Source organism: Hippopotamus amphibius, chromosome 12, assembly GCF_030028045.1.
Source record: "Hippopotamus amphibius kiboko isolate mHipAmp2 chromosome 12, mHipAmp2.hap2, whole genome shotgun sequence".
In the NCBI taxonomy this organism is placed as follows: Eukaryota; Metazoa; Chordata; class Mammalia; order Artiodactyla; family Hippopotamidae; genus Hippopotamus; species Hippopotamus amphibius.
The window spans coordinates 71,885,844-71,913,175 of NC_080197.1; the positions used below are offsets into that span (position 1 = coordinate 71,885,844).

At 40.4% G+C, this 27,332-nt stretch overlaps 1 protein-coding gene across 6 annotated transcripts; it reads left to right on the plus strand.

Moving 5' to 3' along the window:
• Positions 1 to 1,997: 1,997 nt before the first annotated feature.
• On the plus strand, positions 1,998 to 27,332 carry STYK1 (serine/threonine/tyrosine kinase 1). 6 transcript variants are annotated; one of them, XM_057704027.1, is made up of 12 exons: positions 1,998 to 2,316; positions 3,216 to 3,442; positions 7,083 to 7,184; positions 8,435 to 8,585; positions 8,982 to 9,116; positions 11,513 to 11,779; positions 12,456 to 12,637; positions 15,202 to 15,285; positions 18,615 to 18,823; positions 22,969 to 23,009; positions 23,675 to 23,771; positions 25,975 to 27,332. In XM_057704027.1, exons 4-12 carry the CDS (start codon positions 8,522 to 8,524, stop codon positions 26,177 to 26,179), a joined length of 1,284 nt encoding a protein of 427 aa, XP_057560010.1. In that variant the 5' UTR covers positions 1,998 to 2,316; positions 3,216 to 3,442; positions 7,083 to 7,184; positions 8,435 to 8,521; the 3' UTR covers positions 26,180 to 27,332. The 6 variants fall into 6 exon arrangements, with proteins under 6 accessions (XP_057560010.1, XP_057560008.1, XP_057560011.1 ...); XM_057704025.1 differs by lacking the exon at positions 3,216 to 3,442; XM_057704029.1 differs by lacking the exons at positions 1,998 to 2,316; positions 3,216 to 3,442 and adding an exon at positions 6,552 to 6,672.

Here is a 27,332-nt window from a genome sequence, read left to right on the forward strand (position 1 = left end):
CCGAGCAAAGTTCTAATCTCATGAAGGAGGATTCATTCAGGCAGAGAGGACAGTAAAACCCTATCCACCCATGAGGCATTCGGGATGGGACCCCAGATTTGAGAGGGCTTGAATCCAAAGCATGAGTAACTGGACATGCCTTGTAAAAATAGACTGAGGTTTTGTCCTCTCAAACTGAGGCGGATGGTGAGAGGAAGGGGAGAAGGGAGCTGAGACCATTGATCACTACTGATCTCCTTACTGCCTTGGTCAAGATGGGTTCAGGACCTGGGTGAAGACTGGGCAGCAGATTGGTGGTATCAATGGAACCAGCTAGAAGGAGTTGAGGAATTTAGGGACAGAAGTTAATGAATTAACTAATTACTAATATACCAATATTTAGCATTCTATCTGGTTTTTTATATAAATTTATTTATTTATTTGCTTATTGGCTGTGTTGGGTCTTTGTTGCTGCACGCGGGCTTTCTCTAGTTGCAGAGAGTGGGGGCTACTCTTCATTGCGGTGTGCGGGCTTCTCATTGCAGTGGCTGCTCTAGTTGCAAAGCACAGGCTCTAGGCTCACGGGCTTCAGTACTTGTGGCACATGGGCTCAATAGTTGTGGCGCATGGGCTTAGTTGCTCCGTGGCATGTGGGATCTTCCCGGACCAGGGATCAAACCCGTGTCCCCTGCATTGGCAGGCAGATTCTTACCCACTGTGCCACCAGGGAAGTCCCCTATCTGTTTTTATACCTTTGGTCACAACATTATGTTCTTTGATCCACCACGTTTAAATCTCCCTTCTTCAATGTGACTGTCAAATTCAGACACCTCCCAGTAGGTGTGATACTCAGGCTGTCAAATCACACCTAGTTGGTATATGGAGACTTTTAAAACCCACATTAATTAGTGATTACTTTAAATCCCTCTTCAAACACAGAACTACATATACTTAGATTCATAAATATTATAAATATTTTGATAATAGGTTTTCTGTTCTGTTCTGTTATTTGTAGTTGTATATACTTACCTGATTGGTACAGCTGTGTGACTACCTCCCAACCTGGAAGACAGGTGAAGAAGGGAGGGAGGGAGGGAAAGACTAACATACTGTATACGGATTGTCTGTAATGGACCTGGCAAGACACCAGGTATTTTACATAAATTATCCCAAATAACTTTCAACAGCCTTGGAAGGTAGATATTATCGTCTCCACTTTACACGTGGAAAAACAGAGGCTCAAAAAGTTGGGATAACTTATACACAGTCATGATGAATAGTAGAACTGAGATTCAAATAGAAGCCCTACTCCAAACTCCTTCTCTTACTATTACCCCAAAGGAGATTATAGGCAGTGGAGGGATAGGAATGAAAACTTGTGAGGTTCTGGGGCTGCCATGATGTGGGTGGCAAGATGCAGGTCCAAGGGAGCCTTCGGAATTTGAGCAGTGAAATAATTGGTTGTGGGGACACCTTTTCCGGTGTCATTCATTTCCTCCTCCTCTGTAGTTCTTTACTGCCCTCAGGACAGAAGCAGGTGTTCTGGTCAGGAAATTAGGAAGAGAAGGAATGACAAGGTCAGGTGATATGCTCAGTGAATCACCTACCAACCCAGAACTAGAACTTCAAATCTTTGCCTCTGTAATCATAGCACCAGGTCAGTGCTGAGGCTACTTCCCTTGACTCCAGACAGGCTCAGCTCAGAAGCACGCTGACCCACTCCTGAGGCAGGGAATCAGCTGTTTGCTTCTGGCGGGGTGAATGAGGTGTGATGTGTTCCCACAGGGACCTTTTTCATCTTGCCAGGCATTTGTTATTGTTTGCCTGGAATTACCTTCTATGTATAGAGTCCTTACAAGGACACACCCTATATGACACAGCACTGAGGTAAACGGCAGCTGAGCTGATTTCCTGATTGTGGAGTCTCCTGTCCATTTGTCTCTCTGCCTGCCTGCGTCTGGGATTCATTTATCAGAGAATGAGAAAGTGTTCATGTACACGGGAGCGTGAGCGTGTGTGTGTGTGTGTGCGCGCGCGCGCTTGTGTGTTCCAGCAATCTTTTGCAGATGGTCTTCTTTCTGCCCTCCTCTGCAGAGGGCTGTGTGCTAGAAAAGGCTGGTGGCAGGACAACAAAATAGATCTTCTCCCTCACGGGGGAAACTGCCAAAAGATTTTTAAAGCACCAGAAGCCCCTTCTTAGAAGGAAAAGCCAAGTGGGATGAATTGCAAAGAGGCGGACTGACCCCTGGAAATGCAGTGTGACTGACAACGGTAGAAACAAGGGGTGTGAAACAAGCCCCAAGCAGCACGTACAGGCATCTTCGGTGTGTCCATCAGGTAGGAGAGAATAAACACAGATGGATCAGAGGCAACTCTGTGTTTAGAGCAGGTGGTGGTTGTGTGTTCTTGGCTTTCCCTTCTTATCAATAATCCTTATTCTGGGTTTGGGAGATTGTCGCTGATTAGTAATCCCAGGAAGAGAAAATAGCCAGCAGGAGAGAATATATTTTAAGATGTATTATTTCTGGGCTTTTGAGGTTTGCATGTGATGGACAGAGGATTATGGAATGGGGAACGTGGTAAATAAAATGGTCCTTATAATAAAAATAAAATGTCCTGAATTTGTGTAACACCTCAAAGGGCATAAAATGTGTTCATGTCTGTAATGATATTTAAAATCTGCTGCTGTTTGTGATAGGAGAACTGAACCTCATGCCTAGGTCTCCTGGGGCTGCTTGTCTTGCATTCCATGTCCTCCCTATAGAGCAAGCTTTTCGGGAGGAGCCAAGATACAATTTAGCTTCTTCGTCTCTACTATATATCACATATATTTCAGGAATTCCCGAAAGAGGTAAAAATTCCTGACAGGTAAAAGTAAGCAAGAAGAGCTGAGAACACTCTGTCTTGTTGTCAAAAGATTTTGTTTAAACACAGTCGGGACTCCAGGCAGCAGGGCAGAGCCTCTTTTTTTATGGTTCAAAGTGCATTTCAAGCCTGAGGTCTCTAGGAAGGTGGAGGAGGGTGGAGATCAGAACAGTCACAGCCTTTCCGTATCCGAGAACGGGAGGACCAAGAGTTCTCTCTGGGTACCTCCTCTCCTCTCTACCTCATCTGCACCGGGAGCTATCCCTGGGCATAAGGCGAGTTATCTGTGCAAGTCTGATTATCTGGGTTTAAAGAGGGCCACTTCTCAGCAAGCCCTTCCATTTACTTGTCCTCTCCTGAGTGCGCTGCAGCAGAAAGGTGGAGCCCGAGGCACTCTGAGACCGGCAGAGCGACTCTGATGATTAGGCCAGTGCTCTGTCCCCTGGGGGTTCTGGCCCCTTCCTGACCCTCGGGCTCTCAGCAGAAGGTTGCTAGTCCTGGAAACTAGGCCCTTTCCACCTAAACAGAAGAAATAAGCTTGGGCTCAGATCCAGGAAAATGAACGAACAAAGAAAATGATCCCGGATTCCATCATCTGGTGAGTACTGGAAACAATTTCTGATTCTACGCTCATATGCAGAATGCATTTTGAAGACAGAGGTGCAGACATGTCCCTGGATGAGCTTGGAGAACACGCAGGCAGGTTCTACTCATCTGTTCTTTCCGATTTATGGTATATTTGTTGGTGAAATTTAGTTTCTGCCTTGTGGTTTCCATGATTCTTTTGGATTCTGACATAATTCCTTCTTGACACTATGTGTCTTGTCCATTGGAGTGACAAGGACATACATGTAATGAAGTAAAGACCATTGGGTTTGCAGTTAAAAGGCTGGGGTATGGGGAATTACCTGGTGGTCCAGTGGTTAGGACTCTGGACTTTCACTGCTGAGGGTGAGGGTTCCATCCCTGAAAAAAAGACTGGGGTATGAAACCTTTCTCGGACATTTATTTACTTGCTTTTTTTTTTTTTTTTTTTCCTTAGCCCTGGCTAATTCAGAATGTAATCTCTCTGAACTTCAGTTTCCTCCTGTGTGTGAAAGTGCCTAGCATGATACATGCACATGTAGTTAATCAATATGTTTATTGGATCTGAAAACAGGAAGGACAGCTCGGTTTTCAGAATGTTGGAGACAGTAATTCAGGCATCCTTTAGATCTGAGCAGTTCTTCTCTATCTTGCTTACAATTTAACATGGTCACTCCATTAAGTGAATTTTTTGGTTAGACAGCTTAAGGGTAAGGATGATGGGGGAAGAGAAGGGAAGGCTGAGTGACAGAGCCAGAAGGCAGATGGTCTCCGTCTCAGGGTGCCATCTCCGTATAGTTTATCTTCCTCACTTTGGGTCTTTGTGTCCTCTGCCCCAGAGCCCACAGCTATTAATAACCCCCTCAACCCAGTGTGGTGCCCATCTAGGCAGTGGGTCACTTGTCTTTATGAAGAGAACACAGCTGGCAGATCCACTTGTGTTGAGATGCAGGTGGTAAGATTGAGGGTGAGGCTGGCATAAGATTTAATCACACCTTATGGGAAAGGGACCAGGTATCATACAGTCTGTCAAGGAATTCTCTTAAGGCATAGGCAGACAGAGTACAGGAGAATACATCTAATTTTTTTTTTCGGGCCACGCCCCTCAGCATGCAGGATCTTAGTTCCCTGACCAGGGATCCAACCCATGCTCCCTGCAGTGGAAGCATGGAGTCTTAACCACTGGACAACCAGGGAAGTCCCTGAATCTAATTTTTAAAGTTCTATTTGTAGATGTATTTTGGTAAGAGGAATTTCTTCTGGACACTCATCAGTAAATCGCTGTTTATGTCTGGGACATTATTATGCTAACTGAACGGAAATGTCACTCATGAGAGTTGTGTTATTGCAAATAATAACTGTCTTTCTTTGTGTGTAATAAAACAGATGCAAAGATGCAGTGTGCATTGTACTTACATTGTAAATATGTGTAAGAGTTTGGAGAGTTAATATAAATATTTATTTCAGTTCCAGTTCAAGTTGATCATTAACTTCTATGGTCTCTAGACTGTAGTCTTGTAAAAATTTGGGGTGGATTTCACTTCCCATTTTACTCTCATTCTCTTCTTATTTATATCTCCATCACAGTGCTATATCTCCCTCTAGATTTTCAATTCGGGGGTGGGGGGGGGACTAAACTTTTTAATATGCTAACAGAAAGTCAGAAGCAAATGAAAAAAGAAAAAATAAGGAAGGATAGCCACAAATAAAGCAATAATATTGTTCTAATTAGAGCCCTGCCTGAGAGATTTGGCACCGTGCGTATGTGTAAACTGTAGGCAAGCTATGTACATATTTTCCAACCATCAAATATAGTTATCAGAATTAACAATTTAACACCTTCACTGGACCCTTGATTCCAATGCCCTGCATGCAGTAATACACGGCACTAAAGAGAGAACTTAAAATCTGCCAACTCTTTCTTCACTATCTGAATTAGCTTTGTATAAAAATGAAATTAAATGTTTTGTTTAGAAAATAAGTGAGACACAGTCAAAGCAAATTAGACCTGCTTAAGGACCATACAGGAGGTAGACTTTTCCCACATAACCCACGGACCGCAATTGTTCAGACAGGTGGCGTGAACACTTACTTGAGCTCTGGAGCAGGAGTCTTGGGTGGAAGCGGAGGCTTTAAAAATAATTTGAGAAACAATGGCATGAAAGTATAAGGCATGTAGAGTAGTATTTTATATACTTAAGGATTTTATGGTCCAATTAAGAGATGAAGCCGTAGCCAACATATTTTTTTCTTTTAACCCAGTGAGATATAGTTGAAGGGAACCGAGTATTGGTCATATGGTATAGAAATGTTGGTCAGATACATTCTTCTAAGAATCAGATGGGTTAGAATCAAATCCATAAGAGCGGTCATCCCAGAAGTTTTTGGCATTTAGCCATGGCTTTTCTTAGCTTGACACAGAGTGGGCAGGCAAAATCATGTGGTAATTAAATATTTATACTCAACTAATTGCAGAGAGAAAAAAATGATGTAGAGGGGAATATTGTTATAAGAGAATATAAGAATTTTGTGATCTAAGTGCTTTGGTGGGCTCTGTGTGTAAGATTTCCCATGTAGGCTTTCACGGATGTAGGGGTATACCTGGTGTGTATTCTTTAATAGTTCTACATTCATTTGGTATATTAAAGAATCCTCTAGCCAAAGTGTAATCATTGGAAAGAGCTTACTGTACAAACATCTGGAAGGCAATTTACTGAGTGAGCCTCACCACGTTGTAGGTTTATTTCCTTGCTTCAGCATCTAATTTCATCAGGCTGCTATGTGTTGTTAATTAAGCCCAGTCTCTTTAAACTGTCTCAGCACAAGTAAAACTGATGGGGAGAACCTTGCTCAGGAAACGCAATAGAAGGTCACGTTGTATCCAAAGGGTGCTCTGTAGTAAGTATGATATCCAGCTGAAAGGGTATGGGCATGGACTTGGGTCCTTGGACGTAGGAATGTTTGGCCTTGTGCTGTCATTGGGGGTGGCCGCCCAGAGCAGCTCTACATGGGACACGTGCACAGGGCTTTACGTGTCATGCTCAAGCACGCGTCAGCGGGTGTGTAGTTTAGTTTCTGGGCAGGGCTCACGGCTCAAGCTGGCTGCTGACTGAGCTTTTCTTCCTCTTTTGCTGTGGGGAGAGAGATTATGCTCACAGAACTGACTCCCTGGAGAGCCAAACTCGTTTAACTGGCTGCTCCTTGAACGAAAATAATTACATCTGATAATGCACCGAAAAGGAAGTAAGAAGAAAGGAAAATAAGAATCAGAATGGTATTTGCAAATGACGTTTGAATTCTCCTGGCTGAGCGAGTGTTTTATTTTTAGGACCTTCTTTGCTCCACCCTCTCAAGGCGCTCTGTTTCTTGCCCTTGTATGCGTGCTTTCCCTTTTACGTGGTCTTGTGGAATTGTGGGAACTTGCACCTTGCCTTTTTGGCTTACAGACTCAGTGCGGTGGAATTTGCTATCTTACTATCCGTGGACTTCAGCGATCCCTCGCTGTGTGTAAGCCCGCAGATGAGAATTTCCCTTTCTCCCTGCGACGTTCCTCCTCCTGGCTACTCCTCTGTTTACTTAGGCTTCTGTCAACCAGGCACACACCTGTCTCTCTTCTGAGTTGTAAGGGAATTGTTTAACTCTCGTCACCGCAGACAAACTCATTGAGCTCCAGGAATAGTGAAAAGAAGACTCAGCTGACTGGGAAGTTTCTTTACATATGTGTTTCCGGCACTGAGACACTCTGCCTCAATAAGGTATTAGTGGTTATTAGTATCAGTAATAAAGCACAACATGTAATGTAACAGAGGGGAGCATAATGTGGCTATTGTCACATGTGTACCACGTAATATAATGTCATATAAGCTTCAGTTCTGATTTTCTAAATGTTTCCTTGTTATCAAAGCACTACACGACCAGATCGTATATTCAGAGTTACCTGGGCAGTAGTAACTCCCATATTTGTTTCCAGTCAATCAGAATTAAAGAAGTTAGCTTTGCTGGCCATGGAATCAAGTTAACCAAGGGCAAAATAAAGTTTTTACGTATATGGAAGAGTGGTAACCACCAGTTCTCTTCAGAAAGAAAAAGCTGGGTTTTTGGAAATATAGGCTGATTATATAGAATTCTGTAGAAATATATGCTGATTGTACAGAATATAATCATATAAAGAATCTCTGGCCAGGTAAGCAAGAAACTAGTAACTGTAGTCTACTTGGAGGAGAATTGGAAACTGGATAGATGGAGAAGGATGGGGTAGGAGAAAGATTTTCACGGTATACCGTTTTATATTTTTATTTTTGAATCATATGAATATATTACCTTTTTGTTTAAAGGAGAGAGAAAAGAGAAGCCAGCTTAGTACTGACATTTGCTTTCATCCATATATTGGTAAGAATTAGTATCTGTGTCTATCTCTATATGACAGGCAAGAGAAGCTCCAAAAGCTGAAGAATTAAATAGTCTTATTGATAAGTCCTGTCTGTTCATTGGTAGTGATAATGTGGTGGGGGGTTGTTTCAGAGAAAGAAAGAAAATGCACGGCTCATCTCTCTTGAAATCTGCCAACTATTTATTTTATCACCAGAATTTGTTTTGTATAAATGAAATTAAGTATTTTGTTTAACAATTAGGGGATACACAGAAAAAGAAAGTTACACCTGCTTAAGGACTGTAAGGGAGATAGATCTTTCCCACATAGCCCATGGACCACAATTGTGCACCATTCGTGAACTGGACCAAGGGAGCAGGAGGGTAGGAGGGGAGCTTTTAAAATAATTTGAGAAACAAGGGCATGAAACGATAAGACCAGATCAGGGCTGGGTTAGCCGCATAAAAGAAAAATGGCAGGAAAAATAGTTCTTCCAGTTTGAGCATCAGATAGATGGGTAAGGTGAACTGGTGGCTCAGAGAGTTCCAGGTAGTTGTGTACTTAATAATCAGTTATTTGGAGAGGTATTTTAAAATTCTCTGTGTGCTCCATTTTGTTTTATTTTATTTTTTTCAGAGCAACTCAATCCTTGGGAATTATTCTCACCGTGCCCTGTGCATCCCCTGGGTCCCCTTCAAGCACTGAAGTGGACCACCGTGTGCGATGGGAGATGAGAGGGGCATGAGGCGGATGCTGTTGGAATGCAGTCTCAGTGACAAGTTGTGTAGTGAGTACAGGTGATATAGGGATCTGTCCTCTGAGTTTAGGATGATGTCGATTAAGATCTGTATAGACTCTGGAGGGAAGATCATTTGATTTTGAATAGAAATGAAGACAGTGGTGATAAAGGAATTGGCACTATAGGCTTTGGGTGGAGGAGGAAGAGTGGCAATCATAGATCCAGATGTGCTGTGTCCTCCATCTCAGTAGGACAAATGAGAGACGAAGCACAGAGCATTCTTGATGGGCTAAGAGACAGGGACATTGGGGTTTCAGATTAGGGAGCTGGTCCCAGTTGTGGTTCCACTGAAGAGCAGTAGAGGGGTCACGTGTGGTCAGCTGAGGACTGACAGGTTAGGTTGCTTCTTCAATTTCTTCTCTTCTTGCTTGATTTCCTACCTAGTTGTCCGGGAGCAGCAGTATGAGATCATCATCATCCCAACCCTCCTGGTTGGTACCTTCTTCATCCTCCTTGGGGTCATCCTGTGGCTTTTCATCAGAGAACAAAGAGCTCAACAACAGTCTCCCGGCCTCCGAGGTAAAGTTCAAACTGGGGCCGGACAGTTGCTTAGGGAAGATGGAGGTTGTAGAAAATAAGGCACAGCCCGAATGAGCCCAAGTCTAGAGGACTCTGCAATGAGATGGGGGTATGGTCCCCTCCTGGGTAGTTGAGAGGCGGTTGAGCTTTTCTCAGGGAAATTTAATATACGCTTATTAGCTGAAAAAAGAGTAGGCAAGAAAGGCCTCGTGTAACCTGTGTCTGTCTTATTTGTCCTATTGCACTATCAAATCTTTGGCCATGTAAGTGTCTAAGGGCTGGGGAGGAAGACCTCGTGGGCAAAGCCCAAGGCTTTGTAACCAACTTTGAAGGATGACATTTTACTCTATAATGCATTCCAGCCCTACCCTGTACTTCTGAAATTTATGCTGTAAAGGGGTAGCCTTCATAATAGTCTTTGAAGCATTAGGTAGGAGGTGATAATGTGCTATTCTGGAGTATCACTGAGGATATAATGAAAGAGAATCTGCTCATACAGGAAACTCAGAGAAAAAAGAAGGAAAAAATATATCCTGACAGTGATATGAAACTCAATAGTGGAGGATCCCTAATCCTTCTCTAAATTGTATCCTAATTCTCTTATAATTCACTCTTATAGAAAAACTTCTCAAGGAAGTTGTCTAAAAATCTCACTACTTCTGCTTGTCACATTCTCTTTTGAACACATTAAAACAAGGCTCTTCCCCATCAATTCACCAAAACAACTCTTTCCGAGATCTCCAATGTCAGCCCTGTTGAGTCTTCATCCTACTTGACCTGTCAGAAGCATTTGAAACTGTGCTGCACTTCCTCCTTGAAACACTTCTCTTTTGAATCTACAAGTCATTTCGTAAGTGATCTCATTTTCAGTTTTATGGATTCAATTACTTTCTCTATTCTGACCATAGTCCCCTTGAACTCCAGACTCTTATACTAAACCACCTGCTTTGCAGTTTGGACCTAGTACACATCTAGTGTGTAACGTGTGTAAAACGAAGGTCCTGAAATTCCCTCGCAATGCCCTCTCCCGACAGCCTTCCCTATCTTAGGAAATGGCAAGCCCAGCTCCCTATGTGTTCAGTCTGAAATCTTGAAGATGTTCTTGACCCCTCTTTCTGTCACACTCCATATCTAATCCATTAGCAAATCCTGTGAACTATGTCTTCAAGATAGACTCAAGCCCCCCTCATCTCTCATAGATAATTATAATACACTCTTAACTGGTTTTCCTGCTCCTACCCATATCCTTTTATGGTCTATTCTCCAGAACAGCAGAATGATTCTTTTAAGGCATGAAATTCAGTTCTCTGCATGACACCCCCAGTAGCTTCTCATCTTAGAATAAAAAAACACAAAATTCTTTCAACAGCCTTCCCTGATTTGGGCCCTCTCTGGCCTTATCTCCTGTAACCCTCCAATTATCCCACTTGGATCCGGGTGCACTGATTTCATTACTCTTCCTCAAATATGCCAAGGATACTCCTTCCTCAACCTCTGCACTTCTTCCTGATACCTGTATGGTTTGCTCTCAGATTGCTTCCAGGTGTTTCTCAAAAGTCATCTTCTCAGAGGAAAAAAAAAGTCATCTTCTCAGAAAGCCCTTCCCCAACCTCCAAACATAAAATTGCATGACTGATGCTTCTCATACCCCTCTTTTCCTCCATAACACTCTTTACCTGGTATAGTATTATCTGTTTCCTCTCTCCTACCACTCGGTAATCATCTTCATAACAGTCTGGACTTTGCCTATTCCTATCACCTAGAACAGTGCCTGGCATGAAGGAGGTGATATTTGTTGAAGAAATAGATGAAGTAATGAATGAATGGAGATTTAACAAAAAGAATGAATCTCTCTTCTCCAATGGAGAAAAGCTGGCTCAGAAAGGGGGAAAGTACCAGAAGACTTTTTTGATTGAGACTCTAGGAAATATGGAATAATTTGACTTTGGGGTCAACGTGAGGGAGGAAGAATAACTTTAGCTTAGAGTTGAGTAGTTATTCATACCTGCTCTCCACCTTTGGAAGCCATTTGGTTGACTTTAATGATCGTTTCTGCTGGCAGTTACCACCATCTATAGGTGTCTGTGGTTTGAATACCTATTCAGTAACTTCCTGAATTGTCTCCCTACTGTACTGTACTCATACTGAACTGTAAACCTGAGGAAGACTGAAAGGAAATGTCGTTACCTGTTTTCAGAGGTCCATCTTGAGTTGTCTTAGAGGTAATGGGTTTATTACATAAATTCTACAAGGTTTGTATTGATGCTGGTTCATCGAGAAGCATCCTCACATTGGCTGGAGAGAAAATTGTTGAAGGGACTCCTTGCTGGTTTGTTCTAGGTTCCTGGAGTCCCCAGGCTAGGAAAAAGATGATTGGTGTCACTTCTTTGTTTTAGGCATTGCCCACGTGCCTCCATCTAGGGGCCTAAGCTGGGAAGCAGCAGGACCTAGAGGAAGTGTGTTTGTACCACTTAAGGAGACATCAGTGGAAAGCCTTCTACGAACTTCCACACATGCCCTGGCTAAGCTGCAGGTGCCCCGGGAGCACCTCTCTGAAGTTCTGGAGCAAATCTACAATGGTAGCTATGGGGCCATCTACAGAACCAAGATACATACTGAGCACCCTGAGATGTCCAAGAGCGTTGTCCTCAAGGCTTTAAAAGGTAAAAGGAGAAGGGTTGGACTTCCTTTCCTCGTGTAACATTTTTACTGTGAGCCCTCCACCACAAATGCTAACAGGCTTTGCCGACATTAAGATGTTAACCAACAGATAGTTGTGCTGACAACTGAGCACAGAATAAGGCTCTTCTTTGGGTCTTTCCCTAGCTTAACGTTGCCTATCAAGGCTGTTAAAACTGATTTTTTCCACATTGGATATTACTTGGATGAGGATTTCGAGGTCCTGTCTTCACTTTTTCTTCACTGTTTGATATCTTTTCCAGACACTGCATTTTTCTTTTTTTGCTGATACTCATGATATGGACCAGGAATGATGGATACATAGAACAAGGATAGCATTAATAAGAATATTAATCAAAAGGTCTAGGAGTGATAATATTTTAATGTTTGATTATATTTTAATGCTAACAGAACACTTGTCTATTAGGCAGAGGAAAACCTATCTGGTTCTAAAGATCTACGGTTCTATGTTACCTCTGACAAAAGATCAGTGACATTGAAGATCATCTTCTAATTGATTCCTTCTATTTACTTTTTGTCTTTCCTCCCCTTTGGAGCCTTGAAATTTATCATCTGAGGTTGCTTCCCGCCTTGTACCGTCCGTTTTATTGGTGATTGGCTCTGAATGCTCAGTCCCCATGGCTCTTCTGTCCTCCACAGAACCAGCTGGGCTCCAAGAGGTGCAAGATTTCTTAGGGCGAATCCAATTCTATCAGTACCTGGGGAAGCACAAGAACCTGGTACAGCTGGAAGGCTGCTGCACAGAAGGGCTGCCGCTCTATATGGTGTTGGAGGATGTGGCCCAGGGGGACCTGCTCAGCTTTCTCTGGACCTGTCGCCGGGTGAGCAGTAGGGTAACGGTGTCAGGAAGGAAAGGCTTGACCTAGCTGAGTAGCTGTTCACATGTCAATTAACCTGACAAATGACAAAATAGAGAGACATTATAATCGCACTCACAGATTGATTACTCTATCCAATAGAATTTTTTACAATGATAGAATATCTGCTCTGTCCAACATGGTAGCCACAAATCACACGTGGCTCCGGAACCCTTGAAATGTGGCTGATATGACTAAGAAACTGAATTTTCAATTTCATTTAATTTTAAATAATATATGTTTAGCCAGATATGACTAATGGCTACCCTATTGGGCAGGGCAGATTTACAGAATGGACTTTGGGCTCCATCTTCTGCAAGCTATGTGACTTTGGGCAAATCACCTCTCTGAGGCTAAGTTTTTGGAATCTGTAAAGTGGGAGTAATAATAAATAATTATTAAAATTCAAGGAAATTACGTGTGTAAAAACATTGATTGGTACATAGTAAGCACTCAAAATCGTAGCTATTATAATGATAATTGCATAACAACCTATGTTAGTAATAATTTTGTTGTTGTTAGTGTCAAGTATATTTTCTATTCTGTAACATTACACTAGTATGACAGGGCTGAGTTGAGGAGAAATTCAACCTGCAAGTTCCTATATCTCCAATTCATTTTTTTTAACATTTTATTTATTTATTTATTTATTTATTTATTTATTTAATTTTTGGCTGCATTGGGTTTTTGTTGTTGCTCGGGGGCTTTCCCTAGTTGTGGCAAGTGGGGGCTACTTTTCATTGTGGTGTGTGGGCATCTCATTGTAGTGGCTTCTCTTTTGTGGAGCACAGGCTCTAGGCACGTGGGCTTCAGTAGTTGTGGCCCATGGGCTTAGTTGCTCCTCCACATGTGGGATGTTCTCGGACCAGGGATTGAACCCATGTCCCCTGCATTGGCAGGCAGATTCTTAACCACTGTGCCACCAGGAAAGTCCCTCCAATTCATATTTTAAAAAATTAAAAAGTTCAGAAATGTCCAGGCTAAAGTGCAAGTCCTCTTCCTTACAATTTCCCCATGTCTCTATCTACTCCTCTTTTTGAGGTACCACATTTTCCTAGTTAGCTCCTCACTTGCTGGTGAACAAAGTTGAATATTAATCAAGCCTCCTAGGTATGCTGATCATTGTATTACTAAATGTATGTGAAACAGGGGCCCTGCTGACCTCTTCCATTCAGTGATGCAAATACGACAATGTGCACATCATAAGATTTTAAATCTTTTTAAGAGTTTATCCATCTGTCACTTAATCTGTGCCCTAACCTCACTAGCTTCTTTCTGTTTTTCAAACTACATGCCTCTCTATATCAGATCATCTTTGCATGCTTTTCTCATTACACCAGACTTCTCTCTTTCCCTTCTTTGTAGGGTCAAAGGCCACTCACTCTTCAGATCTCGCCAAGAGCTTTTCTTGCTCTTCCAGCTGAAACAGCTCTCTCTTCTCCACCATCATATGCTCTCCTTTACATTTCTTTCATGGCACTTGTAGATATGTAATCATGTATTTGTGTGTGATTAACTGATTCTGATTCACATGTGTCTGCCATACTAGAAGCTCCAGAAGGCAGCATACATATTTATTTTGCCCACTTTTATGTTCTGAGTTCCTAAGATGGAATCTGGCATGTGGTAGGCATTCAATCAAGATGTTGAGTTAACGTGCTTAATTAATCTGTCTCTATCTCACACACACATACACACACACACTGACCTAAGAAAATTGCTGCTTTATCCAATGGGTAGTTTTATATGTATTTCTTTCTTACCTGCTATTCTTTTTTTTTCTTTTAGAAATTTATTTTTTATTATTTATTTATTTTTTTATTTTTGGCTGCATTGGGTCTTCGTTGCTGCAAACGGGCTTTCTCTAGTTGTGGCGAGTGGGGGCGACTATTCTTTGTGATGCACGAGCTTCTCACTGTGGTGGCTTCTCTTGTTGTGGAGCACGGGCTCTAGACTCATGGACTTCAGCAGTTGTGGCACGTGGGCTCAGTAGTTGTGGCGCACGGGCTTAGTTGCTCCATGGCATGTGGGATCTTCCCAAACCAGGGCTTGAACCCGTGTCCCCTGAATTGGCAGGTGGATTCTTAACCACTGTGCCACCAGGGAAGTCCTTCACCTGCTATTCTGTTCTTCCTTCAGGCTAGTGTTCATTTACATTCTTTATTGGTTTCCTGGTTCAATAAATCATGGTACTTCTCCTCATATCTGAGAATTTCTCATATCATCTGTCCTTCAGTCTTATAGTCCTTATATAGTCCTTATAATATATATATATATATTTTTATTTTTTTGGCCACATCACATGGCTTGTGGGATTTAAATTTCCTGACCAGGGATCAAACCTGGGCCCTTGGCAGTGAAAGCATGGAGTCCTAACCACTAGACTGCCAGGGAATTCCTAAGTCCTTATATTTTTGTGTCTTTGCCTTAGCTTCAATAATTGCATTTAAGAATATCTCTGCCCCTATTTTTTCTTTCAGATCTATTTGTGTCATTGTGATATAATGCTTTTCTCTGTATCTCTTTAGGATGTGATGACCATGGATGGCCTTCCCTATGACCTCACAGAAAAACAAATATATCACATTGGGAAGCAGGTCCTTTTGGCTTTGGTAAGGCTTGGAGAAACGACAACAGATGGAAGTGATTTTTCTTGTTAGCCTGGTATTTAATGTCATATTTCTCAGTTATATTCTCAAATGGGGTATATCTTTTTTTTTTTTTTAATCTGAGTGGTCTCTTTCTTAGTTGTTTTAATAGTACAAGTCCCATTTAAAATTCTAAGTTGCTATAGAGGTTTATTTATTTATTTATTTATTTATTTTTATGTCTGGTCTTATTTATTTGTTACTCTTAGAACATCTCATTTTTGACTGGACTTAGATTTAGAAGGGGATGCTCTCAGAGAAGACAGTCTCCAACTCTTGGCAATCTGTTCCTGGCATTTTTCTTTGGCTTCCTTCATTCTCTTGGCCAAAAGTTTAGCATATTCTGCAGCCTCTTCCTTATTTTTCTTAGTACGCTGTTTCTTCAGAGCAATATGCCGACGTTTGTGTTGCAGAACACGTGAAGTAACAAGACACTGAATCGTGGTTGCTTTGGTCCTAGGTTTCTTACCTTCTTTGTTTAGGGGTTTTTCACAACATACGGGCAGACATCATCTTCTTTAGAGAGGCTGAAAAGTTTGTGGATTCTGCTAGCTCTTTTGGGCCCCGGCGACAAGGCACAGTAGTATCAGTGAGTCCAGGAATATCCTCCTCCCCTTTAAATGGGGTATATCTTATAAAGGAAATCAGATGGAAGTTAGAGGGAAGAAACTCAAGCACCAATAACTTGTTTTCAATTCTTTCATGAAATTATTTAGATAATATAATTCAGGGTTTGTAATTCTAGATAGAAAGCAGTCAATTTAGGAATTTTAGAAGGAACAGGAAGGGCTTTAAAAAGTTTCTTAATCTTAAAGGTCAAAAACCAGGGCTGAGAGCTATATGTCCACATGCTTCCTGATACATACTAACGTTAACGATGAAAAAAGGGAAAAGGGAAGCAAGTTGATAAGATATGGGAAGAGAAACTGAATGGGTGAAAGGTTACAGAACCAGAAGGAAGCTTGTAATTTATACCTGAAAAACAAGAAATACTAGTCCAGAACATGTTAGTTTGGAGACTTGCTTTGATACTGAATGCGACAGGAATTACATATACTTTAAAAACAACAAGGAACAAGTGGAAGAGGAGGAATAAGAAGCGGCAAAAGTGAGATCATGTCTTTATTTTAAACTAACCTAAATAAACAGGGAAGAGAAACAACTCCAGGTTTAAGAGAAAAAAAATTACCTTTACCAGAATTACTTAGGAAATTTAGGTGACTATTCCTATGAAATTATTTAAATAATTTTGTTTAGAATTAGCATTTGCTATGGAAAATCAGGGCTCTGTGAAGCTACTATTTTAGTATTTGATATATCTTGCCACCTTGAGGTATGAAATATACAAGGGATATAATGGAATCAGAGAATGCTTAGGAAAAAAGAGGTGGTGAGGTGAGAAAAAGTTGAAGTTCTCATGGAGCAAGAGAGAGAGCACATCATACAAATAAATGTTAACTATGGTGTTTGGAGGGCGTAGTTGGTATATTTTCTTGATAAAGTTAGGGTTATCAGGACAAATGAACTTATTTACAAAACAGAAACAGACTCACAGACATTGAAAACAAACTTATGATTACCAAAGGGGAAAAGGGAGAAGAGGGATAATATATATGTATCTCTGAATCACTTTGCTGTACATCTGAAACTAACACAATACTGTAAATCAAATATATGTCAATAAAAAGATAGGGTATCAGGATAGAGCTTACCTTGTATCCTGAACCATAGTTGCAGGGGTGCCCCATAGAGATGCAATGACCACAGTGAAGCATTCCTCAGAGCCCTAGGTTGCCAGTTACAATGTAATACCATGCTATTTTTTCTAACTTTTAACAACCTCAAGATCAGTACATTCTTCAGTTCTTCTCATGAGAGTATAATTTCTTTGTTCTGAGACATCACCAGAGCCAAAAAGAAAAACCAAAACCAAAAACCAAACCAAACCAAAACAAACACACACAAAAAACAAAAACAAAAAAACACTGCTAGTCACTGTTTGCTTCACTGTTAATGACTGGAAATTACCACCTTCACCTTTTATTTTTTTCACACTATGCTTGTTCAGCAGTCATAGACCTCAGTCTGGAGCGCTTTAGTCACGTATAGTTTTTCAGCCTCTCCATATGCCTTGAACAGCTTGATGTTGGTGGAGATGATTCCAGTACGTCAATGTCATCCAGGTGCCATGGTTCTCAAATGCCTTCTTGGCTGTGCTATAATCATTTTGATACTTCTTAAAAATATAGATTACCAGGTTCCTCTTCCTAAATTTTGGTTAAGTAAATCCAGAGTGAAAACCTTATGAATTTATAAACCTCTCAGGCAATTCTGATTTGCAGCCTGGCCTGAAAAGTATTAGTAGAATTTGTAGTACTTCCTATGACTTAGAATACTAGATTCTGGTCACTACCACTTAGTACCAGTGTGGCCTTATATAATCATTTAGATTTATCTGAAAGTTACTTCCCTAACTCACCTCATCCAGTTATTTTAGGGACAAAATGATGTAAAACTGTATATAAATGTATTATTATGACACTCAATTTTGCTATGTATATATTACCCTGTTTGGGAGACTGCTGCTAGAAACTTGAAATCTACTCCCCTTCCCCTTGTCTAGCTGGGTCCTATCTGAGAGGAGAATCAGGTCAGGGCGGAGGTCAGAGTAGGGGATTGTTCTTTCCAAACCCAGTATGAACCTTGTGTGGATATTTGCTCAATTTGCTAATCTTTGTTTGTTTTAAAGCAAAGCTAGTGTATTTACTAATAAAATGTGTCTTCAAAAATATAAAGGGTATATCAATGTATCAAAAAATGTGTAAATCATTAGTCAAACCCCAGAGAATGTACAACACAAAAAGTGAACCCTGATGTAAACTCTGGACTTCAGTTGAAAATAGTGTATCAGTATTGATTCATCAGTTGTTACAAATGTATCACACTGAAGCAAGTTGTTAATAGCAGAGGAAACTAAGAAGTGGGAGGGGAGGGATGTGGGAGCCCTCTGGATTTTCCACTCAATTTTGCCCCCAACCTAAAACAACTCTTAAAAAAATAAAGTCTTTTAATTTTTTTAAAAAAGGAATGAAGTACTGGTATCAGTTTGCTAATCTTAAACACAATGCAAACATGTCTGATTCATTATAAATAATTGGAAGCAATATGTCCTTATTAATGAGGCTTGTTTGGAGTAGAAAATGTCCTTGTCTTTTCAAGGATTTGCTTCTCTTTATCTGTGACCCAAGCCTTGACCTCAGAGAGCTGATCCATCTTTGACTTCATGTTGACAGGAATTTCTCCAGGATAAGCGTCTGTTCCATGGGGATGTGGCGGCCAGGAATATTCTGATCCAGTGCGATCTCACTGCTAAGCTCTGCGGACTGGGCCTGGCTTATGAAGTCCACACCCGAGGCGCCATCTCATCTACTCGCATGGTACCTCTCAAGTGGCTCGCCCCAGAACGGCTTCTGCTGAGACCAGCTAGCATCAAAGGAGACATGTATGGTTTGTTCCTGCCCCATGGATTTCTTCCTTCCTTGACCTAGGTGTCCTCCAGCTCTGGAACATGACTGGGTCTATTGTCAATTATGTCTACACATGAAATCTCCACTTAGAAGTCAGATAGACTCTCTAACAAAAATGTGTGTTATGTGGCAGAGCTCATATTTGGCATCTGCCAGCAATCCTTTTTAGTGTCTTTTGTAAGTATTCTCTCTGTTAGATTAGAAGCCTTAATTAGGAGAGAAAAAAGAAAAATGAATAGGTTATTCATGCCAATATCTGAGGACTTAATCTGGTAGAGTTTTATCTATTTATCTAGTTTTATCTGAAAACGGTAGCTCAGCTTAATCAAAAGTTTAGTTAAACTAGGTCTTATTAAAATAAAAAGAAGTGTGTGTGTGTGTATACTCAATTTATTTAAACTTAAAACATATAAATAGATATTTATTTATCAATCTTTTGGAGGAGGGCCAAGGGGATAGACCTGCTGTGCTAAAAAGGAGGTTACATGTTGTGTTTCTTGTATAAATAGCATCCATAATGAATTATTTTTGAGTTTCAGTTTGGGATGACTCTAAGTAGAGTGAGAAACTTGAAAACAATTGTGATGTAATTTGACTGCAGACATTTATTGTTAATTTTTTCCCAGTTTTCTACATTTGTCTCACCCACACAATTTGACCACAGCTTTTTTTTTTTTTTTTTTTTTTTTAGCAGCTTGGTTTGTTTTTTGTTTTTTTTTGCTGCTTTAAAATTCAATGACCTTTGAAAAAAATAAATGACTCAGAAGACACATGGGACAACTTGGAATGTGTTGGCATCACTAACTGTATCGACTTATCACATTTAGCCTGAGCCACTTCAGCATAAGATGTTTTATTTACCACTTTCGGAGACTTATTTCCTTTATTTGCCTAGTTAAAAGGCATTGGATAAAATGAGGCCAGTCCTCACCATTCAAGGGAGCTCTTACCTCCCTCCACTGAGTGTTAGATGGAGGATGGTTGTAGGTTTTCTCATTGCTGTCACTTAGGATGTACTTGTAAAGCATATTTTACCTAGATTGCTTCAACAAACTCTTCAACCCTCTCAGCGGTCATTAGCTCATTCGGCTCTTTTGCTTACCTTGTCCTTTTCTACCTTCATTACCTGAGACCACGTTCAACTGAGGTGGCTTGATTTGCCTGGTGTGAGACAGCTGAGATTTGTCTCCAACACTCTTTCTATTTCACTCATATGCTCTCCAGGACCTTCTTTTTTTTTTTTTTTTTTTAAGAACTTTTATTGAGATACAATTAACAGACAATAAGCAGCATATATTTAGAGTGTGCAGTTTGGTATCCCAATCTCCCAATTCATTCCCCCCCAACCCTCCCTGCTTTCCCCACTTGGTGTCCATGTGTTTGTTCTCTACACCTGTGTCTCTGTTTCTGCCTTGCATTTCCTCTTTCATAGTTGTTAGCATTTGCCTCATGTATTGAGGTGCTCCTATATTGGGTGCATATATAATTGTTATCTCCCCTTCTTGGATGGATCCCTTGATCTTTATGTAATATCCTTTCTTGTCTCTTGTAGCATTTTTTATTTTAAAGTCAATTTTATCTGATATGAGTATTGCTACTCCAGCTTACTTCTGATTTTCATTTGCATGGAATATCTTTTTCCATCCCCTCACTTTCCATCTGTATCTGTCCCTAGGTCTGAAGTGGGTCTCTTGTAGACAGCATATATATGGGTCTTGTTTTTGGATCCATTCAGCCAGTCTGTGTCTTTTGGTTGGGGCATTTAGTCCATTTACATTCAAGGTAATTATCGATATGTATGTTCCTATTACCATTTTCTTAATTGTTTTGTTTTTGTTTTTGTAGGTCCTTTTCTTCTCTTATGTTCCCACTTAGAGAAGTTCCTTTAGCATTTGTTGTAGGGCTGGTTTGGTGGTGCTGAGTTCTCTTAGCTGTTGCTTGTCTGTAAAGCTTTTGATTTCTCCATCGAATCTGAATGAGATCCTTGCTGGGTAGAGTAGTCTTGGTTGTAGGTTCTTCCCTTTCATCACTTGAAATATATCTTGCCACTCCCTTCTGGCGTGCAGAGTTTCTGCTGAGAAATCAGCTGTTAACCTTATGGGAGTTCCCTTGGATGTTATTTGTCGTTTTTCCCTTGTTGCTTTTAATAACATTTCTCTGTCTTTAATTTTTGGCAATTTGACTACTATATGTCTTGGCATGTTTCTCCTTGGGTTTATCCTGCCTGGGACTCTCTGCGCTTCCTGGACTTGGGTAGCTATTCCCTTTCCCATGTTAGGGAAGTTTTCAACTAGAATCTCTTCCAATACTTTCTCAGGTCCTTTCTCTCTCTCTTCTCCTTCTGGGACCCCCTATAATGTGAATGTTGGTGCGCTTAACATTGTCCCAGAGGTCTCTTAGGCTGTCTTCAGTTCTTTTCATTCTTTTTTCCTTATTCTTTTCCACATCAGTGATTTCCACCATTCTGTCTTCCAGGTCACTTATTTGCCCTTCTGCCTCAGTTAATCTGCCATTGGTTCCTTCTAGTGTATTTTTCATTTCAGTTATTGTGTTGCATATCTCTGTTTGTTTGCTCTTTAATTCTTCTAGGTCTTTGGTAAACTTTTCAATCTTCTCAGTCAGTCTTTTTTCAAAGTCCTGGATCATCTTCACCATCATTATTCTGAATTCTTTTTCTGTAAGGGTGCCTATCTCTTCTTCGTTTAGTTGTTTTTCGGGGTTTTATCCTGTCTCTTCATCTGGTACAAAGTCCTCTGCTTTTTCATTTTCTCTATCTTTCTGTGGCTGTGGTTTTCAGTTCCACAAGACGAAATACTGCTGATCCTGCTTGATACTGCTGTCTGCCCTCTTGGGGAGGAAGCTGTCTCTAGCAGCTTGGTTTTATAGAATATTTTCAAAGCATTCAATCTAGTTTTCAGGGAGCTAATGCTTTTGGCATATGTATTTAATCAGCTTACATAATATTTAATTGATTACATAACTACAGTTACATGTGTGATTGGATAAACAGGACTGTAAAGAATTACAATTGACTTTTGGTAACCATATAACTCAACTGCTTGGAGGAGCACATAGGTGTAATATACAATATCTTACTAGCCATGAATGTTATGAGCTGCGGGGGAAATTTAAAACATCAGCTGATGTGGTGAGTCAACTAAGAGACTGCTTTTTTATTCTGTTGCTGCTTCACTGACATTTGCTTTTGTGTAGAGGTCTGGGAGTAATAAGCTTAACTGGGAAATATTGCTTATTTAATGTGATATTGTAGGATAGTGAAATACACCTCTTGAATTATATTGCTTAGGCAAATACCTACTCCAATTATATATAAAGCTTGCTTTGTTAATATTTTCCCTAGGTTTGGGCAATTAGATCTACTGAGGAAATAGTAGATAAATGATAAAACTTGCTTGGCCTTGAACTAAGAATAAAGGCTGGAATTTCAGCAGGAAGGAATGGAAAGGATGAAAAAAAGATGCAGAGGGGAATTTTTGTATGTTTGAGTGAATATGTTTGCATGTTTGCATAAACACTCATACCGTTTAGCAAAGTAATAGTAAATATCTATTAATGTGTAATATAGAAGAAAGGAGACAAATCCAATACTCAGATTAGATTTGAAGGGGATTGGGCAGAAATGCTTTCTAATGACACGATCTCAATTCTTATTGTATCATGCACCCTTGATACGCCTTCACTGCCTTTGTAATAGGGTTCTTTTAAAAAATTTTTTTAAATTATTTGTTTATTTTTGGCTGCATTGAGTCTTTTTTGTTGCTGCTAGGGGGCCTTCTCTAGTTACGGTGAGTGGGAGGTACTCTTCATTGTGGTGTGCAGGATTCTCAGTGTGGTGGCTTCTCTTGCTGCGGAGCCCGGCTCTAGGCACAGGGACTCAGTTGCTGTGGCGCACAGGCTTCATTGCTCCACAGCACGTGGGATCTTCCAGGACCCGGGACCAAACCGGAATCCTCTTCTACTGGCAGGCAGATTTTTAACCATTGTGCCACCAGGGGAGTCCTGTAATGGGGTTCTTACCGAAGGTCTCTCGTATTTAAGTGAGCTGTCTTTATGAAAGGCAGAAATAGAAATTAAGTAAATGGCTTTGTTTCTTTTACAGCTGGTCGTTTGGGATCCTGCTGTACGAGATGGTGACTCTAGGTAAGGAGGATCCCCAAAGTAGTGGGCACCTATATAGAAATATACAAGGATGTTTATTTGGGTGGTGGATGACATTTGCTATGAGAAGGGGTTTCAGTACAATCTCTGAAGGTTGAACTGAGCTGACACAGAATCCAAGTCTGATTTTTGAGATAGTCTTATAAAATTGTAATTCCTTCCATATCTCTCTCCTTCCGTCCCTCTTCTGTTTTTAACTTTCTTTTGCCTTATTTCCCTTTCTTTCCTCCAAGACTTTACCAATTCCACACAATGTTTTATAATCCAAGGATGATGCCAAGGACGATCTTGCGTAAACATAAAAATATTGTCTTTGGATTTATTAATCCATTTGATTGAGAAATTCTCATGTTAGGGAAGTGGAGGGGAGATCTTATTTCTCACTTTGCTTTATTTTGTTACTTTCCTAAAGACTCAACATTCTCGTAAATTGTCAGTCCCCCCCCACAACATCTTTTTTCCCAAAATTCTCTAAGCTATATCGTTACTTAATCACCAGGGAGCAATTATATTATATCTATTATTTTTCCTATGGCTATATTTTGCAGGCAGTTAGCCCAGGTGGATGGAGGATAGTTTTAGTTATAGTTTATATTCTAGAGGACCCTTAAGTTCTCTTACTACTCTCATTCTTTCCATACCAACAGGGGCACCTCCGTATCCTGAAGTCCCTCCTACCAGCATCCTACAGCATCTCCAAAGAAGGAAGATCATGAAGCGACCCAGTAGTTGCACCCACACCATGTGAATGGCTTTTAAAATCATTTTTTTTGCTCTTTATCAGTCGTGCCGTTTTCAAAGTGGCTCAGATGACCCTCAGCTGTCCTTTATGTGCTAATTTACAGCCCTAAACCAAACCTATGCAGTAAAACACCCCTGCTTACGTATATAATGTACATGTATATGTATATCATACGTATATATGTGTGTACACATACACACGCATGCAATATTGATGCAACCACTGAGCACTGTACTAGAAATTTAAGTTTGCTAACGTTTTTAAAGCTTAGTTCTCCTGGAAGCTTTTAAAATAGACCAAATCCAATGCAAATACAGTAGTGTTTTTATCTATTTAAATGTCAGTCTCGGAGACTACCTATCAGCTTCAGTTCTAATATAGTTGTCATAAAATCCATTGCACTACATTTACTCACTGGTTTCTATTTAATATTTAACTTAAAAAATTATTGACTATTTTTCCAGTTCTAAGCATTTTGGAAGACAATCAGAAGAAGGAGGGGTGAGAAGAAATTAGACGGGAGAAGGAGAATATCAAACTGTCAGCAGAAGGGGACAGTTGGTGACCTAACCTAGAGACAGAAAATGGAAACATTAAAAATTACACTCAGAATTTTATAACCAATAAAGTACAAAAAAAGGTTGTTATAGAACGTAAGAAAAGGTTAAATTATTTTTAAGAAGGCAGGAGTTAGTATATAAATATACATGTCTATGAAAATTGTTGCTATTTTGTAAATTTTGCAGCATTGAAAGGGTGAATTTCCAGCACCTGGGTTTCCCAACATTAAACAGTTACTGTATCAAGCTTGTCAAAAATGTTAAATATCATAACTTTTGATACATATATTTCTGTGTTTACACACACACATACAAACAGTATAGTGATACTGGCTGGGTATACTAGAATGGAATTGTTCACAAATATTTCTCATAGGCTTCACGTGTGTAAAAGGCTGTCCTTGATACTGGTGGGAGACATTTCACCGACAAAGTATCTGGTCTTGAAGAAGGATATCAGAAACAACATGAAAATCGACATAAAGTTTGAGGCAATAAGTAGAATGGTTAAAAGCTCAGATTCATCTCATAGAATCAAAAAGATGCATGTTCAGTCCTAGTCCTACTACTTTACTGTACCTTGTTTACTTATCTTAAAATAGGTATAATGATAATCCTATCTCAAAATTATTGTAAGGCTACAATGAAATAATGCATGTTGAGTTTCCCCACCATGCCTTTTATAGTAAGTCAGTCCTTGGTAAATGTTAGCGGTATTATTAAAGTAGCATCTTATACAGAGTCTCATGGTGCAACATTAAAGAGTGTGGGAAGCACAAGGTATGCTGAGGTTTATAAGGGAAGGAATTGAGACTTAAACCTGTAGGAAAGGATAACCATGGAGAGGATATTCAAGGAATTGGCCAGGGCATGAGCAAAGGCAGGGTGTTACTAACCACATCTAGGGCATGGCAAGACACTGACTTGGCAGAGGGCTCCAGTTAGGCAAGACCTATGTGGTAAGAAGTTAGGGGGTAGGATATTGACTTTATATGGTGAGTAGTGGGAAACCACTGTAGGCTCTCAGGCAGGAATGCGACTTGAAGAGTGTTTGAAAACAGACTATGTTATACATCCTCTAGAAACTGGATTGAAGCAAAGACAGATTAAAGATGGTAAGTACTTCTAGCTAGATTAAGGCAATTTCCTGGAGAAGCTAAGTAATAAAGGAGGGAAATGATCTGGATTAATGGAAGGAACCATCTAATTACATTATCTGATATTAGTATGAACCATATTATTCCACACCTTCTTATTTTCCCTGCTGTAATGTAGCACATACTCGTAGATAAGTTATAGCAATGATCTGGAATGATGCAAATTAATAACATGTAAGACGAAAACACTTAACTTCTGAAAGTCTTTGGTAATCGAATGGAAAAAAGTGTTCTGTCATACTCATTGTAGTTTAAGAAATACTTAGTCATTCCTATTATAAAAAGGGCCCTGTTGAGAAGATGATATAAAGAGACAGTATTAGGAGGATGAGAAGGAACAGTATCCTCTGGGAAGAATATCGGCCATGGCAATGAGAAGTAGATTAAAGAATTCTAGGGTTCTTTTGTTAAGGTTTTTTAGGAGAGGAGACAAGGTCTTCAACCACTTGCCTTGTCAAGGAAGTCAGTTTCTCTTGTTTCCCTTTCAGGTATGGTCTCATGAAGTCCTGCTGGCGTTGGAGTGAGGACAGCCGCCCCTCACTTAGAGAGCTATGCTCACGCCTGGAAACTGCTGCTCGGACTGCAAATGACAAGGCTGTGTTGCAAGTGCCAGAGTTGGTGGTGCCCGAACTGTACGCAGATGTGGCAGGTGTCAGCGTGGAGAGTCTCTCCTGTAGCTACACCATCCTTTGAAGATCCTGGGGCAACACACATTTTGAGGAGATCCTATACTCTTGGAACCAGTTCCTCCAAGAACAGAGAAAACACTTTCTAGTGGGACATAAAGGGAGAAATGGGACATGGATCCTGGATTTTCCCCTATACATTTCTCTAGAAACCTGAGGTGATGCTGGATAAGGCTGCACACACCATATACCCTCGAGACTGAGAAATACAGTTTCATTTCTGCTATCCCAGTCCTGAAGATGCAGGGTAGATGGGATGAACCATGTCAGTGCAAAGAGGTTTTACAAATCTGCGGTGCTTGTCACAGCAGGCACAGGTGAGCCGGTCCCTCTCACCACAGGCTGGTTTCCGTGCTTTTATCTAGACTACTGTAAGGTCCAGAAAACTGGAATCAAATGAGGGAATAGAAAGCTGAAAAAGAAGCCGATGAGAAGAAAATTAAAGGTTCTATTTGCTCAGGAGTATAGATGAGGACCAAGGTCATCCTTCAGAGAGAAGGAGGAGGAAGGACATTAAGGAAGACTTCTGAGCTCCCCCTAAGGTATCTATAGGTGAAATATGGTCCCCTTTCATCTGATTCCAAGAAAGGCGAACCCTGTTGGTACTATTTTAATCAGAAGTTGGAGGGGCCATTTCATGATTAAGAACATTCAACATGTATTATTCATCAGGCTGGCTTCCTGGTCCCTATGATACTAGGGTGACTGAGCCCAGAGAGTCAATCAGATTGATGATGGATATACAGTGTACGTGTTTAATAAGTGGGAAATATGGAAATCAAGCAAAAGTGCTCAGTAGGCCAGAGTGTCTTTAACAAGGGCTAGAAAAGGATGTAACCTGAGATGGAAGGATGGTAGGTTCCGATTTTCAATCATCGAATGATGTACTGTGAAACTTATTTCATTAAATTAATATTTATTGAATGAAAGTAGGTTTTTTAGGTTGTACAGTTGCCAAAATCTCTACAACAGGGAGGATTAGAGTAGATAAATGGAAGTTATGTCAATAGAAAAATTCAAGAGACAATCTACATTGTCAGAAAAGGGTTTCCTCATGCATTAAAAGGGGATGATACCTACCTCACAGGGTTGCTGTGAGGATTGAATCAGAGTATGTATTTGTACATATTATGTGCGCAATAAATGTTAATTTCCTTACT

Coding starts and splice junctions, on each gene's coding strand:
- STYK1 (XM_057704028.1), top strand. CDS start 8,522: ATGGGAGATGAGAGGGGCATGAGGCGGATGCTGTTGGAATGCAGTCTC. Junction 11,780..12,455: donor TGTCCTCAAGGCTTTAAAAG/GTAAAAGGAGAA, acceptor TGTCCTCCACAG/AACCAGCTGGGCTCCAAGAG. Junction 23,010..23,674: donor GTACGAGATGGTGACTCTAG/GTAAGGAGGATC, acceptor CCATACCAACAG/GGGCACCTCCGTATCCTGAA.